Source organism: Hypomesus transpacificus, chromosome 4 (assembly GCF_021917145.1).
Source record: "Hypomesus transpacificus isolate Combined female chromosome 4, fHypTra1, whole genome shotgun sequence".
In the NCBI taxonomy this organism is placed as follows: Eukaryota; Metazoa; Chordata; class Actinopteri; order Osmeriformes; family Osmeridae; genus Hypomesus; species Hypomesus transpacificus.
The window spans coordinates 6517809-6534616 of NC_061063.1; the positions used below are offsets into that span (position 1 = coordinate 6517809).

The following is a 16808-nucleotide window of genomic DNA, read 5'->3' on the forward strand; positions in this document are numbered from 1 at the left end:
GGCAAAGGCTGGTATCTCACACATACACACACACATGCAGGCGCAGGCACGCACCCACACACACACACACACACGCACCCCCCCCCCCCCCCCCCCACACACACACACACACACATGGACGTTCTCTTTCGGCCCGCAGGCTGTCAAGTCGCTGTAACCATTCTTGTAAGATTGATGCTTGTTCCTCACACGGCTATCACACCCTACACAGAACACTCGACCGTGTGATAGAGCGATACAAACAATCTTTGTTCCACGGATAAAGAGCCAATTGTAAGTGGAAGGTCATATTCTCGAGGCTAAAATCCATGTTTGTATCCTCAAATCTTTACAAATCTTAAATTAGTCCTATTTGAACCAAGCCTTCCTCAATATATACATAAGAGCTTAATAAACACACTGTGAAGAAGACCCAGAAATCTCCAAGCGCTTGTTCTGAAAGCAAGCTTGTTCTCGTTCCACACGTTTGGAGAATAAACAAACTTATGTGTGTTTGAGAACATTTAGTCATTCAGACTAAATGACTAAATGTCCAGAACAGTCACATTTAATTATGATTTAACTTAATCAAACGCACATGTCAGCCAGTCTTTTTTATTTAATTTAACTTGATATGATTTACATTTACAATTTAATTCCAAGATATAAATCACCTCCTTTGTATTTCTTATTACTTATTTTCATACATGTACAGATATTTTTGTTCACAAACATGTTATGTTGTATTCAGTTTTTCTCATCACAAGACAAATGGATTGACATAGGATATGGCCGTTATAGATCACATAATCAATATACATGGCTTTCTATAGAACCTTATATAAAAAAGTATTATACTTTCGATATAACTCTTTAACATTTGAATACTCTGTCTTATAAGGTGACTACAGCTTGCTCTCAAGAAAATTTTTGGGATCTATTTGGACAAGCATTGGGTAGGTCAGCAATACAGAAATATACAATTGTCTCCTTTACCTATAGCCTTGAAAAAACATTTCAACACTTTACTTGGTATGGTTAGGTACAAGGATACATTATAACATTGCGCCACATCTGAGTTCAACCTCAGAGGATGCTTGGAGATTGTCTTATAATCAGGAAAGTCTGGGACACAACAAGGTAGGATCATATCCAATCAGACCTTTGCCTTGTTATCTCTCTGCAGCCATAGGCTGGCTTCTGTAGACCACTTCCTGGTTATGTCTCTCTAAGATTGGCTCGCAGTGGTGTTTGCTGCGGCAGAGGCGCCCATGCGCAGCAGTTCCTTCCTATGGGTGAGGATGACGTCGAAGCTGGACTGCAGGCGGTTCTGCTGCTCCTGGACACGCCCTTGGAGGGTGCGGACCCAGCGGATCAGTGCCAGGCGCCGGTACATGGTCAGCTGAACCTGGTGCTTCTCCATCTCCTGGGCCTTGAAGCGCTCGCGGTCCCTCAGGGTCCAGACAGCGTCCAGCAGCTCCGGAAGCTCCCCGCACGGGTCCGTGTCTGAATCCGAGGAGTGCCCCCCCCTCTCCTCCTCTTCTTCTTCTTCTTCTTCGTCATCAGGGAGGCTTGACCCCATCGCCGAGGCCGCCAGGGTCTTCCTGCCCCACTTCCTCCCCTCTGCATCTTTCTCCCATTTCTTGGTGGGGTCGGAAAGAGGGTCGGCGGTGCCTGGGGGGCCATCTGTCCCCTGGAGGTCAGAACGGGGTTCTCCCACACCGATGCGGTCCCACCCCCCCATCAGAGCCCCCTCGCCGCCACTCTCCATGTTCAGGGAGGACAGGCTGCCGCTGGACCTGTAGCTGAACTCGAACTCTGAGCCACTGTCTCCCCACTCCTCCCCGTCCTCCTCCTCCACCACTCTCTCCTCCCCCTCCCCTCCCTCCTCCCCCTCCAGCTCCACTCCCTCTTTCTTTCCTCCCTGGATGGCCCGTGGCTCTCTGTCCTTGTCATCATCACTCATTCTTCCTGTCTCCTCCTCCATCTTGCCCTCCTCGGCGCCATCCGGGGGCACCCTCCCGTAGCCGTCGTCCCCACTCTCGATCTCGGGCAGGGGCTCCAGGGGGCTCCAACAGGGCAGGCGGGAGAGGGGCGATAACAGGCCTGGCCCATGGTAGTGGATGGTGGGGGGAGGCAGGGGCGGGTCCCGGCCCAGCGGTCCGAGGCTCCGGGGTCGAACCTGGTTGCGGTTCTCGTCTCCCGTCAGGACCTCATCCTCTCGACCCAGGAAGTTGAAGTTGCCATCCTTCTCACATTTCCTGTTAGTTTGCTGCTGGCAGTTGCTAAGAAGACGCAGAGAGGAGGAACTACCACCTCCAACTCCGCCCCCCTGACCTCCGTAGTTGGAGTTTGCAGGTCGATCCTGGTGAAGCATTCTGGGCTTTGACTGAGATTCACTGGATAAAGAGAGAAAATGTGTGAGAAAGACAGCGAGAGAGAGAGACAGGGGGGTGAGAGAGAGATAGAAAAGACACATCAAATGGAGAAAAGAAGATCAAAGATCAGGTCTATTGTGAATCCTCAAATATCCATATCCAAAATTCTCATTAGAGTAAGGTGGAGACTTTTCACTCATTTGTAAACGTGTTTATTTTAAACCATACTTCCTCCGCTAACCCCAATCATATTTTTTTCTGTCGGTAATCTGGTAACTACGTGCTGGTCGGTGCCCTCCACTCATATTAACATCAAATATTACCATGTCTCCTCAGAATGGAAATTTTTCTAATCCTGACTTCGGGGTACTGTCACTCATCCCGGCGCAGGCACGTGGTGCTGAAGGACAGCGACCAACTGTTTAGGGGTCGCGCAAGAATGACTGCTGAGATTTTACGAACGCTCAATTGGTGCAAGTCAAAAGTTGTACAGCCACAAATTAAGAAAGAGTCCAGCATTTGGACCAAATGTTATAATTGGCGCAGTACGCCTGTTTAGAATTTATGTTAGCCTATATAGCCTTCATTGTAGCTTTGGTTGTTTGTTTGATGTAAAGGCTTTGGATCAATGAGTTTACACTAAAGGCACCATATTTCATTTTTCCACAGCTGACGATATACAAGTCAAAATGAAACTATAGGCCTAGGTTGCCAAATAATACAATTAAAAAGCGTTAACGTGAGATATAAAATATCAAACGATGATTATCTACGACGTTCGATAGGCGGGTTGCATTTCAGCCTAATCATAGATGAACAGCGTCGCAATATTTTAGTAGAATCATAACAAATAGAAACCCGGAATTTGTTAAAATGGTTCAAATATATAAAGCTATTTTATCATTCATTGCGCATTACGTAAGTCAACGGCGCTATCAGGCTCACCCCATATCCGTTTTCTTCTCTCGGCCGACAACCAAACCTCTATGCCCTCTAATTCAAATAATACCAACTCATCCTTGATTTTATTCGCTAGTTACATAAATCACTGATTGAAGAAGACAATAGTGAATAGGATCGCAGACAATGGGTCTCGTCTTACCGTTGTAGTCAATATTCGGTGAAAAAAACAATATTCAGCGCCCTCCCTATTTTCCCCTCCTCCGGTCGACCCTCCTATGTGATGTTTATCTTCTACAAAACCTCCCAGCTTGCTCGCTTTCCCTCCCTCCCTCCCATCCACTTTTGCGCTGGCGCGCTGATAGAACGGACTACTAGCCTTCCGAATGACTCACTTCCTAAAACGGGCAGGGACGGTAGAACGGGAAACGGCTGAGGTAAGAAGAAACAATGCGCGTGAAGGAAAAATAGTCTCAGAGTGTTTCATCCTAACTTTAAAGGGAAAGCACATAACTAGATTGTATGATTCCCTACCAATGCACATATAGGGCCTAGATCAAGTTTCAAGTGAGACAAGTTCTTGCGTGGGAAAGGGTGCTTTAAGATGGCTGCTTATTAGTATTATTAGTTATGATAAAACTGTTGCTCTCTGTGTTTCGGGTGGGAGGTGTGTGTGTGTGTGTGTGTGTGTGGGGGGGGGGGGCTACATCAGACAGACTTTACAAGTGTACTCCCTCCCCATCCCCTGACATCCTAGTCGCTGGCGGGTGAAATGCGCGCGTCCCCCTCGTCTCCTCCGCCCCTCTCTCCCTCCTCATCTCTCCTTTCCACTTCAACAACATCCCCATTCAAGTGCCGCACCTCGAGGCTGTCTCCCGCCTCCTCCCCATCGTTCAATAGTAGCCTAAGCACATGAAAAATACATCAAACACTGCGGCCGCCTGCGGCCCCGTCACATGCAAAATCATCTCCATCTTCCAACCCGAACAAGAACCGCGTTGAGGACATTGATACGGAGCACGATACCACCGAGATAGGCCCGCGTGCACAAAAAGGCACATTCACAGATGGAGATGATGTTCAGACATCCATGGTCATCCTCATCCACGAGGATCCCTAAGGGTGTAAAAAAAAGAAAAAAAGATATGTGTAGGCCTCTTCCAAAACCAAACCACCCTCTTCTCAAAGACATTAAAAAAGAGCATGACTTACCTTGTGAATAAGACCTTGTTAGATTTGTACACAGCCTGCAGTTATGACCCACTTCTCTCAGTTCAGCTTCACGTCTCACCCTGCACCAGGTCTAACTGTGACAGTGGCTGAGGGCAGCTAACCCATGGCTACACTGTCAAGCCACTACGCAGAGATGCATAGCGGCATGCACTGTAAAGAAAACTAAAGTGGACCTCAAGCCCTTCTCTCTCAGCAACAGTCAAATCGGCCCAGACATGCTAAATAAAAAACAAATCCCCTTCTTATGCCTTTCTCTCACACACACTCTACCTTCGGGTGTATTATAAAGAAGCACAAGAGTTCATGTATCCATGGTCAATTATTCGAGCCTCCTATCGTTGGAATAAAAAACTAACGTTTGTCCTCTAGATATTTTGTGGTCAGTCCATTGCCAAAATGCGTAACCTTCACGCTTGCTTTCAAGTGCATGGGGGGTGGGTAGAGAGTGAATTGGGAGTTGGGGAATGTTATGATTGAATAAACAAAGCAAGGATTAAGTCAGTGTGTGTGCCGGTGCCTAAAGCTAGAGAAGGCCAACCATGGGGTTCATTCCAGCCCTGGTCCCTGCCTCCTAATGAAGTATAATGAGGCCTAGTGCCCCTGGTAACCCCGGGACCTGCTCCTAATCACCTCAGCTTAATGAGATGGGGAGATAAAAGGGGTCATTACAAATATCCCTAACGAGCCACTATTATTTGCCACTTATCAATGCATTAGTCTAAACAGCAATTATAAATGATAACCAAGGAGTGGAGAGTCAAGCGCCAGGTAGTGGTCAGAAGGTGCAAGCTTCATATTGTGTACCAGGAACAGAATAGGCTCCCACAGGTTGGTGGTCAAGTCCAAAATCAAGGGCGCTAAAAGCTAATACTGCAATAATTAGTCTTAAATTCATGTGAACTGAGGACTACATTTTTAGTACCCGCAGCCAAATCTCAGGGCTGGTATAACAAATCGAGGGAATAATACCAGATTAGCTTAAGGAAAGCTTATTAGAACCTTAACCATATTATTTTATTCTTCTATGGAGGAAGAACCCAAAGGAGCACAGAGAAATCTTATCAAGTAGCTTTGGTAACAAAAGGGTCCAAGTCCAACTCTGAATAAGTGAACTCAAATTTGGTAGTGGAATAAAATCCTTTAGGCTAATCTAGGCAATTATCCCTGATTCAAGATGAGAGCAAAAATGATCACAAAGCCACATCAGTTTGCTCTGTAGCCTTAAAAGAAATAATAATCCAAAATTAATAAAATCTTAAAATACACTTTAATTTACAAATACATTCAAAATCAATTATATATATATACACTGTATAAAACCAATCTTCAACTATTCTATTTACATGATGAAACATTTCCTGGATGTGTATCAAATATTCAATTTGAGGTAAAAACAAACGATAATGCCTGGGAATGAACTGCAAATTTCAAACTCAGATATGATGAATGAATACACACTGGACAATGCCTGTTTGTGACAGAGTGTGGTATACTAATGTGTGAGTGAAAGATGATCCAGCAGTAGTTATTGGCACCTGTGTGTGTGTGTGTGTCACAGCAAAGAAGCTTAGTTCTCCAGGAAGGAGAAGACGCTCCTGGGAGGTTTGTCCTGCTGCAGGGCTGGGCTCCCTCTGCAGGGACGCTTGGCTGCCGGGGTCAGGTTCTCTACTGGCCCTCGCTTCTTCACCTGCGGTGAGGGAGACAAGACCCAGTAAGGCTACCTTTAACAACTACATGTGTGTCAAAGACTGTTAACAAAAATCCCTAGTTATTTTAATGGATCTGTCTGAAAAAGTGTGCAACCCTGTCACGGGTTCAGAGTAAAAATTTGGCTATCCGATTAAAAGCTATAAATGCATTTACTAAACACATAACAATTTGCCTTGTATTATGAAGATCAAAATCAGAAAGAGAATCAAGATGAAAAACAAAAGGCTGACTGGAGCAGCTCACCAAATGGAGCCTCCGACAAAGAAAGAGACTGATCTGGATCTTTGGCACCACCTAGTGGCCTAACGGTGCCTTACGGTCTCTGAAATGCTCGTAAGTACATACAATCACCTTACGGCAGGGACACACTGGCTGCGAATCTACACAAAGTTTAAAATTGGAAGCAATGGTGTTTCCACTAGAAGCACATTTCTACGGTGGCCCTGAAGTGCAAATGACACCCCCTAATATGAGTACATCCCCCAAATGAAAATACTCCCCCCCAATACGAGTCAACTCCCCCCAAATCGGATGACTTGTTCACCTCCCCCCAATACAAAAACTTGCTCCCCCCCAATAGAGTCAACTCCCCCCAAATCGGATGACTTGTTCACCTCCCCCAATACAAAAACGCGCTCCCCCCAATACGAGTCAACTCCCCCCAAATCGGATGATTTGTTCACCTCCCCCCAATACAAAAACGCGCTCCCCCAAATGGAAAACGACATTACATTAACTCAAAAACACATTACATTAACTCTGAACGGAAAGGGTAGGTACTACACTTTAGCGCTGATTGGATGCAGTAAGCTAACTGACAAGAAATAAGAAATTGATTGATTTGGGTATCGAAGCATGTAGCATAGGCTATGTATGCAAAAGAATAAATTGCAGTGTTAAACGTAAACATCGATAGCCAAACAACTAGTCCAAGTAACTGTCATTATCATGAACTTAATCGTTTTGATTGGAAGGAAAGAGGAAACATTAATGTTTCCAATTCAGAGTCATTACACTACTCTTTATTTTAATCAGGGTAATTCCTATGAAATAATCTTAGATCTGCTGTTAACGTTTCACAATATGTAGCCTATGCGCACGCTAAAAACGCAGTTGAAGGAAGCAGGACTTTTCAGAAGAAAAAACTAATAGTCCTCTACAGAAGAATGAAATGCCACAATGACAGAGTAACGTGGACCAGGATAGTTGTTTGGCTATCGATTTTTACATTTAACTCGAAATACTTTTGCCTAAGTAGCCTACTATTTGCTACATTCTTCTATAGCCAAACACTTGTGGTGCACGTAACTCTGCCAGGCTATTGCATTTTGTACTTCTGTCGATCAATTTCTTATTTCTTGTTAGTTAGCCTACTGCATCCAATCAGCGCTAAAGTGTAGTACCTACCCTTTCCGTTCAGAGTTAATTTTATGTGTTTTTGAGTTAATGTAATGTCGTTTGCCATTTGGGGGAGCGCGTTTTTGTATTGGGGGGAGGTGAACAAATCATCCGATTTGGGGGGAGTTGACTCGTATTGGGGGGGAGTATTTTGATTTGGGGGATGTACTCATATTAGGCGGTGTGGTTTGCACTTCAGAGCCACCGTACATTTCCCATGCCGGTCACCGAGCGTTTCTGCTCCTCTGCACTTGTCATCACATGACATACACGGCACAGGCTGTATTTAGGCCAACAGCGAAAGGAAAATTGCTGCGCTTCCAGGCCCTTATTTTTCTTATCATTATCCAGGGACTAATGGTTGAGTTATTAGCTGGTTCTTAGAGTCTCACCTGTTTCTTGGGTGCGTCAGAGCTGGCCTCCTTCTCGGGGGACAGCGTCTGGAAGAGGAAGCCCCTGGTGCTGCGGGGGGCCATGGGGTTCCCCTCGGAGATGGAAGCCAGTTTCTGGAGCACAGAGCGGGGCTGGCTCAGCAGGGACCCCCTCCTCACCTGGGATGGACGACAGGGGGGGGGGGAGGGGGGGGGGGTGTTGTGACCATGTTAAGGTGACGCTGATACTAACAAAGCTCTTATCTAGAGGTGCACAGGCCAGGAGGGTTTACGGTCAAACGCTTGTGATCTGGATGTGTCATTTTGCTTAGTCATGGCTGCACAGTCACGGCCTTGGGGTGCTGTAGCATACACAGACCCATGACCCAGGTTAGTTCCAGCCTTGAAATAAAAATCACCCATAGAAGGCCAATTCATTTCTGAGAAGGAAATCTGAGCTTTTTAGACGCAGAGCGAATGGAGGGCGTTTGTGTGGAGACTGTGGCGTGAGAAGGGCTACTGACCAGGGTGGGCTGGGAGGGCCTCTGGAAGGGATTCAACAGCAGAGCACTCTTCTCAGCCTGAGGGACCACAGGCGTGTCTGGAACACGATGGAGGGGTGATTAGAGAGAGAGATAAGGATCAAGTCCTCATGGGAGACGCTACATGTTCTACACCAATGCTCACCTTTCTTCTGTAGTTTTTTGGCTGTCAGCTTTTTGGCCACCTTCATGAACTGGCTGTCCTCCTCTCCCATCTCCTCCTCATCCTCCTCGTTGTCCTCTTCATCGTTATGAGCATCAAAGGCTGCCCTTCCTCTCTTGACCTTGGACTGTTAAAGTGCAGAGAGATTAGTGAGGGATTCACTCTTATGCCAAGTACACACACATACAGGCGCACACATACGCACACGCACACACACACACCTGCTCTCTCAGCCACTGCTCTCTCTCCGCCCTCTCCTTCCTCCTCTGCAGCTCTGCCTGGTCCACATCGTCCTCATCCTCCTCTTCCTCCTCTCCCATCCCGCTCAAGTCAAAACCCTCATCTGGAACAGGAGACACCCAGAGAGGTCAGCATTCAGCTTTTCAACATGGCACGTTTGGAACATGCACACACACACACACACACACTTACCAATGTTTTTCCAGCGGAAGCGGCGCGCTCGCCCGGGGCCGTCTGAATGCAGGTCGCCGTCGGCAAGGTAACGCTCCTGGTAGAGCCTCAGGCGCCGCTTGTCATCATCAAGAACCTGCTTCCTGTAGGGGGAGGAGGGGCTTAATGTCGTGTGGGGAGGCACAACTCTGCGACGCCTACCATCCCACCAGTGGAGCCCATCCTCAAACCATTCTGATACACAACTGGTCACTAAGTCAACATTGTGTTTATCAGTTGTAAAATGAGTAGCATGGGTGTTGTGGGTGGGTACTCACATGTGGATCTTGTTGACCTGGTCTTGTAGCTCCTCGTCAGAGGGCAGCTCGTCCAGCAGCTCCTCCTCCTCGTACTCGCTCCCTCCGTCACCGTCCTCGTCGTCACTGCCCACGTCGCTGCCAGACAGCTCCGCCTCAGAGTCCACAAACTCTGCCATGCGACTGGGGGGAGAACAACCAAGTGTCACCACAGTGGCCTTTCAGCAACTTTTCAAAACCTTTTTCCCCAAAGCGATTTACAAATAAATGCACATAGAAAACAGCCAAAAACCAGATGGACCAGAAGTAGACCGTGCCTGCCGGTGCGAGTGTGTGCAGTCAGAATTCCAGTTTCACTTACATTTTCTTCTTTTTGACTCTGTGAGGTGCAAACACAGCCTGTCTCTCTTCCTCCTCCACCTCGTTCTCCTCATCCTCTTTCTCCTCATCCTCTCCTTTCTCCTCATCCTCCTTCTCCTCATCGCTGTCCTCCTGATGGAAAACGGGTTACCTGGTGTTCAAGGAAATTCTACCCCCCCCCCCCCCCCCCCCCCCCCCCACAGCACCCCCTCAGTTACCTGCTCACTCTGGCTCTCCATATCAGACAGCAGATGAAACTCACAATCTTCTTCCTCCTCCTCCTCCTCTTTCGCCATAAACTTCTTCTCACTAAAACATGATATAAGTATATTTTTATAGAAAATATGTTTAAGACATTGGTATATTTGACAAAATCAAGTGCCCGAATTCCATGTTGATGGACTGTGTTTGACTACCTGTCCTCGGCTGTAAAGGTGAGCTTGGCAGGACTGGAGACAGGTCTGAAAGGGGACACACCTGGACAAGGAGGAAAATGTGTGAACACAACAACGTTTTGCCTATGTCAATCAGACGTGGGAGTTAACACACACACACACTCACCTGGACTGTTAAACCTCCCAGAGCACAGCCCTAACAGTTGATCCATTTCTCTATCCATCTCCTCCTCCCCTGCTCCTTTCCTCCTCTCCTCCATCTCTTCTTCCCCAGCTTGTGTGGGGAAGGCCCCTGAACACAGGCCCAGCAGCTCATTCTCCTGGGACTCCCCCCCCAGCGCCGCCCTCCCCCTGCCCCCCCCGTACCCCCCTGAACACAGGCCCAGCAGCTCGCCCATGTTGGCGTCCATGGCGTTCTCGTCCAGGCTGTCCAGTAGGAGCTGGCGCTTGTGTGAGCGCGGCGCGCCGTGCCGAGGCCCCACGTTGAGGAAGCCGTCGGCGTCCAGCAGCTGGGACTGGGTGTCCTCCTCCAGGGAGAAGCGGCCCTGGGGGCCCGACTCGCCGGGGGACGGGGGCGCGTACAGGTCCTGGGAGTCCTCCACGGGCATGGACAGGGAGGGCTCTGACAGCTTGCTTGAACTCTGGGGGGAGTGGTGGGGGAGGTGCAGTGAGTTAGGGTTTTAGTCAATTAGACACGTGTCAGCATTTATACAAACAGACTGCAACCATTTGGATTAGGCTGCTGCTAACGGCAGCTCTGGGACTGGCAGACTGGCGTTCTGCTCACCTTGGAGGCGGAGCCTAGGAAGCTGGGTCTGAAGAGGCAAGGCGAAGGGGAGCGGAAGGTGGCGTAGCCGGAGACGCCTCGGGCCGTGGTCCGGCTGACTGGCTGGTAGGACGGAAGCATGGAGCTGGCCAGCTCAAAGCTGCTGTTGTGGCTGTTGTCCTTGGCCAGAGACAGAGAGTCGTCCTCCTCTGGAAGGGGTGAAAACAGAGACACGGATGAGGAACCAATTCAAAAAGCTGTCGGCTAGCAAGGCAGAGATTCTCAACATGGATCAGTTTCTATCTGAGGTGGGTTTGGGACGTTCTTTCAGAAAAGGTCAAAGTGCAGATCCAGGCCCGTCTACTGACCCGTCTTAGTGTCGCTCTCTTGACCTCCAGACCCCATCCTCCTCACACCATCCCTGGGATCAGAGGAAACACAGGTCAACATTAATAACCAGCAGCTCTTCACATGCCCCGTCAAGGAGACACTTTCTGAACGTTCTAGATGCAAGACGTGTTCCTTTGAAAGATGTGTGAGGCATTATGGTATAATCATATCACTAAACCTACAACTTACATACAGCTCTCTCTCTCTCTCTCTCTCTCTCTCTCTCTCTCTCTCTCATACACACACTGACCCGGTACGAGAGCAGGAGCTGCCAGCGAACAGCATGAGGGTTCCGTCCATGTTGTGCAGGTCGGGGAAAGGGGAGCGGACTTTCAGTCCCGGGGAGGGGCTTCTCCCCCCCCTGGCCCCGCCCTCTTCATCCCGCTGCTCCTCCTCACCATCGTCACCCGCCAGCAGCTCATCCACACCCTGAACAGTGGAGAGGAGCTGCAGCATCCCACACTACAAAACACCTCCATACTGAGATATGGCTTTTTTCACCATGCCTTAATCACCTAGCTAATGTAATTGAGATTTTATGGTTGTACTGTATTCTTTTTGATCACCGTGCCTGGTAGCTGAGATGCGGTTACTTTGCAATGTGGCTAGTAAACACAGACGGTTCCTTGGCTCTTACCAATGAAATACTGTTAGTACTACGTACTTCTGATCCTAAAGCGTCTGCTGTGCTTTATATATGCATGACTTGTCCATCACTTTGGATAAAAGCGTCTGCTAAATGAATACAAAGTTACATATACAAAGTCACTCCCTTACCTCTTCGCCCTCAGACTCGGTCAACTCTTCCTCTTCCTCCTCCTCCTCCTCGCCGCAGTCCTCGTTGTCTAGGCGATGGAGGGCGGCTTTGCGAGCGCGCTCTTCCTGCCTTCTCATGGTCATGGCCTTCCACAGCCGAGACTGCAGACTCACTAGCTTCTCACCTGCACACACACACACACAAGCAGGAGAGACTGGGCTTAGGATAACAGCTCCATCCAACCTGACTAGTTTAGTGCCTCTGATCATCCAATCATGGTAGCCTCCGTAAGTTAGCCGTGTACACCAGCTTGATGAACCTATGGGGCATTTGGCCCTGTATGGAACGCACCCTTCCCAGCCTCTTCCTCCTCCTCTTTGATGGTGACACTGACAGAATCCGAGCGCAGCTCCTCCTGGCCAGCGGGGGTGCTGTCTTTGCGGATGAGACCAACCTGCACGGTGCGCTCTCCCTTAGGCCTGACCACAGGATGCACATGTCGGAAATAGCGCTCCTTCAACGCCTCAACACCTGGACGAGGACACACAGATCAACCATTGAGGAACAGGTTGTACTCGTCGAAATAAAATTGTTCCCACTGTTCCATTTCCCAATTGTGGTTGGGATGTTTTCCTGATCGTTCCAATCCTAATACTTCAGTATAAAGGCTGCTCTCAGTCTTACCTGGGTTGACCAGCTGGGGGGGCTCCAGCAGGTTAACAAAGGCCCCCTCGTCTGCACACAGTTTGGGGATGGGTGGGGGGTCCAGCCCCAGCTCTCTCAGCTTGGCCAGTCGGTCCTTCCTGGACCGGTGGTGACCTTGAGCTACAGCCTCCACACTGGCACCAGCAGCAGGCATCGCTACATCCCCAGCCCCGGTCTCCACCAGCCTGGCTGGGGAACGAGATGCTTCCACCTGGCCTGGCTCTGGAAGCCCAGCCTCCGTCTCTGTGGATTCAGGCTTGGTATGATCTACCTCGGATGTCTTGGGCATCTCTGCCACTTCCAGAACAGGGCCCCCCGTCTCAGGCTCGCTTGTCCTTGGATGGTGCTCCTGCTGTGGGGAGGAGGTGGCAGACGGCTGAGGTAGGGTCTGGACCTGGGTGAAGGACGGGACGGCGTTATCCTCTGCAGGGTCAAGTTGAGGCTCATTGGGTGGGTTGGAAGGTGGAGGGACTGGGGTGGTTTCCAGTATCATATCATGGTACTTGGTAGATCTGAGAAATACAAAAGAGGTTAATGTCTTGTTTTGAGCAGTTTGAAGAGTTTAATGTGTACACTAGCAGTTTGTGATAGGGATCAACTTGAGTGAGCGTGTGTTTACTTGAGCAGGGCCATGGCGGATCCTTCTGGCCGGGCTCTCCTCTTGAAGAACTGGTCGAGGCTCTTGGGCTCAGGCATGTGGTAGGGCAGTCCCAGGGACGACTCTACCAGGAAGGAGAGCACAGACATGTCTCACTCACATATGACTAAACTAGGAACAGGACACAGTGAATTATGTACGATATATACAAATTTGTGTATGAAGTGAAATGTGTGAAATGGCAACAAAAAAAACTGTACACTATACAGGCCCCAATCTTGTAATACTGGAGGGTGTCACTTGAAGGGGGAGATGACACGACTAACCTCTGACTAGACGTTGGGTCTCACTGTGGAGCAGCATGATGGCCTCCCTGCTGGCTCTGGCTGCCTTTCTCTCCTGAGAGCACCAAACACAGGGGGCAGGACGATAGTATTAGCTTTAAGTCAGATGTATACTTTCATCTGGATATGCGGTAAGAAAAGAAGGGAGGAGTAAATTAAAAGTTTAAAAAAGTTTGCCATACTTGTCTCTGTGGTTTGGGTTCATCCTTTTCATCCCCACTCTCTGGTTCATCATCCAGAAGAGCTTCCTGAGGAAAGGTAAAAAGATTGAATCACGTCAGAGGAATTTAGGATGTGATGTTATTTTCTGGTATAATACTGGTGCTTAGCATTTCTTGTCAGCAGAGAACCCTCCCCCCACATGAGCTATGTGCACTAATATAACCCTAACCTCTGGGATCGATCACATTGACAGCTGATATGCAGGGGAGGGGACTGCTCACCAATATGTTTAAATAGTCAAACATGAAGACTTGAGAACCAGACGTGGGATGTTTTGTCTGCTTGTGGGCCGGCCGCAAGTAATAAAGCTTTCTTAACTTCTTCACCGACTGACTGTGCAATGCTTGATAGATTAATATTTCTGACAACATATTAAAATAAGGAGAAAATCAGGTGTTCAACCATCGTGGTCCTATTTGAAAACGACCTCCCCAACAACCACCCTTCCTTCCTTCCTTACTAAAGAACATCTTTACCTTCAACTACAAGCCGCTACTCACCTTGTGCTTTTTGACCTTCTGCTTCACCGCTGCTCTGATGGCATCCAGAGACTCTTCCTCCTCCAGACCCGTGTCAAACAGGTCAGGGTCGCCAAGGAGACAGCCGCTGTCGTTCAGCACCCGGGCCATGGGGGCCTCCTGCAAACAGAACGAGGTGAGTCCACACAAACCTTTCAAAGCTGGTATATCAGTGGAACTCAGTGTGCTTTCAAATGAGAAATATATTGTATATACAAACAACTGGGTTGGTATTGAACAATTTGACCAGCATTTTATGTTGCTGACTCACCTCAGCTTTCTCTTTTTTCTTCAGAAGCTCAACAGCCCTGCTGTGCTTCTCTTTCTTTGCTTTGTGTCGCTGACTCTTCTCCCTGTTCTTCCCTTTCTTTTTCAACACCCTCTTTGGTGTATCCTCATTACTCTCTTTTTCTGGTTCGCTCTCATCACTGTCCACGGGGGGCCGGGATATCCTCTTGCTCTTAACCTCTCCTTTCTTGACCCTTTTGTCCTCCTCCTCCTCTTCCTCCCCAGGATGCACGTCTTCTCCACTGGATGCTGATAGGATGAGAGCGTCGACCATCCCGGCTCCGTTCTCCCCCTCCTCCTCACTGTCACTGTCTCTTAACGCCTTCCGACAGTGAGGCCGTCGTTTTATGGTGACTTCATCATCTGAATCTGAGAAACATGCGATTGGGAAATGGTTCACATATGTAGTGAGTACTAGTGAAGTCTGTAACATGGTCAAACCAATAACAAATTGCAGATAGATTAGGTTAGCCAGCAGTGAACTTGCACATCATTATATATTCAGTACACTAACTTCTAAGTCCTGCATTGACAGTCAGCTAGGGTTTAAAAACATAATTGTCATATCATTTATTCGACTGTATTTTGTTTACAATGCACTATATTGTCATGTGCCTTCACCTTGGAGAGCATTGATATTTTCAGTTATTTCTTTCACCATCATCTCCTCCACTGGGGAGCCCATTCCACTGTCTGAGTCACTCTCTGCGATTTGGCCTACCACTGGGAGATCCACAACCTGTGGGGGGAAAAAAAATATATATTTCAGAGGAGCATCACGAGTAACTATGTTTAGCTAGGTTTTAGATATTGATAACTTATTACGAGGCTGCTATGGTTTGGAAGGACGAGACTAAACCGACAACACGAGAACTAGAATCGAAAGTTCAGTCAGCTTGTTTAAACCAAGGCTTGTATTTGTTTGGCTCTTGTTGATTGCTAGTTAAACAGTACTTGCTTGTAAAGTGGCTGGTTAGCTGGTTGTTTAGGTTGCCAAATGGTGGCGCCTACACACAATGAACTTTGTTAGCTAGCTAGCTAGTGCGGCACTCACAACCCAGCTCCTAAATACTTCAATATTAACCAACCTGGGTATGTTTTTCTTGACGTTAATCTAGCCAACAACTCAGTACATTTAACATCTCACTGTGCTTAAATACATACTTACGTTTAATGAAGGACCAACACAATCAACAACCAGCTGTGCTGGGTAGCATTAAAATGATGCCGCAAGCTTAGCCTCCCGCCTGTTCTAATCAAAGAGTACTCCAAGACTAAGTCAGGCTAACTTGCAAGTCCAATCAACATTTAACGGTACTGATTATGGAAGAAATTGTTGTAGAATGTTTAATTAATAGTTTTAAATACATTACATACACATACATTAACTATGATTAGCAAGCTAGCACAACTTACAGGTTGGGAGACGAGACTCATCTTCGACCGCCTGATTTGAACACGCAGAATGAAATCTTTCTTAAACCGTGAGACAAGGACGTGTTGGCTTAAATCTTCCCAAACATAACATGCGTAAAAACGTATCTTATGGTAATATTTCTATATATTAAAATAACTATCGATTGTTTTAATTGCCTCCCGCTCCTTCTTAACAGTGTCAGAAGAACACACCAAGGAATTTTGATACTTCGCGCGCTGACACAGATGGCACATCCTTCCCAATGTCAGTCAGTTTAGTTCTAGTTTTCTATTGGATTGAAAAGCTAAATAGAATCCGCCTTCAAATAAAGTAACAACATTTGATTGGTCTATTCACATGACACACAATCGACAGCAAGTGCTTTCGATGAATTATTTGTCATTCAGAAAACTATTGCGCTTTTTGTGAATTTTCAGTAATATGTTTTCTAATACCATCCCCTGATATCACAGACATTGTTTAACTTACTTAAAATGTCAACATTAACAACATTGTAAAAAACCTAAAATGTAATGTTTTTAGTTTATCAACATCTATCACCACTGCCACTGCTGCAGAGGAAAGTAATTTTTAGTACAGATAACTTTGAAATGTCGTAACCATTGACAGATAGGTGCATATATCTGCATGTATTCATTCTACAAAT

At 47.5% G+C, this 16808-nt stretch overlaps 2 protein-coding genes across 3 annotated transcripts; both read right to left on the reverse strand.

Moving 5' to 3' along the window:
- Positions 1-580: 580 nt before the first annotated feature.
- Positions 581-3578, reverse strand: LOC124467074 (UPF0500 protein C1orf216 homolog). Of its 2 annotated transcripts, none has more exons than XM_047019178.1 (2): positions 3460-3578; positions 581-2378 (listed from the first exon to the last, which is right to left on the reverse strand). In XM_047019178.1, the coding sequence occupies exon 2, from the start codon at positions 2354-2356 to the stop codon at positions 1208-1210; it is 1149 nt and encodes a 382-aa protein (XP_046875134.1). In that variant the 5' UTR covers positions 2357-2378; positions 3460-3578; the 3' UTR covers positions 581-1207. The 2 variants fall into 2 exon arrangements, with proteins under 2 accessions (XP_046875134.1, XP_046875133.1); XM_047019177.1 differs by lacking the exon at positions 3460-3578 and adding an exon at positions 3303-3453.
- Positions 3579-5787: 2209 nt separating this feature from the next.
- On the reverse strand, positions 5788-16423 carry LOC124467534 (claspin). Its single transcript, XM_047019842.1, has 24 exons — positions 16141-16423; positions 15346-15463; positions 14708-15093; positions 14419-14556; positions 13879-13944; positions 13679-13751; positions 13374-13476; positions 12734-13266; positions 12401-12580; positions 12070-12233; positions 11543-11721; positions 11271-11323; positions 10924-11111; positions 10303-10777; positions 10158-10218; positions 9960-10050; positions 9743-9873; positions 9403-9564; positions 9107-9228; positions 8896-9017; positions 8657-8801; positions 8494-8570; positions 7991-8149; positions 5788-6177 (listed from the first exon to the last, which is right to left on the reverse strand). The coding sequence occupies exons 1-24, from the start codon at positions 16159-16161 to the stop codon at positions 6058-6060; spliced, it is 3867 nt and encodes a 1288-aa protein (XP_046875798.1). The 5' UTR covers positions 16162-16423; the 3' UTR covers positions 5788-6057.
- Between the last annotated feature and the right edge of the window lie 385 nt (positions 16424-16808).

Bases quoted from the DNA above. Each gene is read 5' to 3' on its own strand.
- LOC124467534 (XM_047019842.1), bottom strand. From the start codon at position 16,161: ATGAGTCTCGTCTCCCAACCT. The intron at 13,752-13,878 runs GTATGGCAAACT...TGGTGCTCTCAG, and splicing joins AACCCAAACCACAGAGACAA to GAGAGAAAGGCAGCCAGAGC. The intron at 11,112-11,270 runs GTCAGTAGACGG...CACCCCTTCCAG, and splicing joins AGAGAGCGACACTAAGACGG to AGGAGGACGACTCTCTGTCT.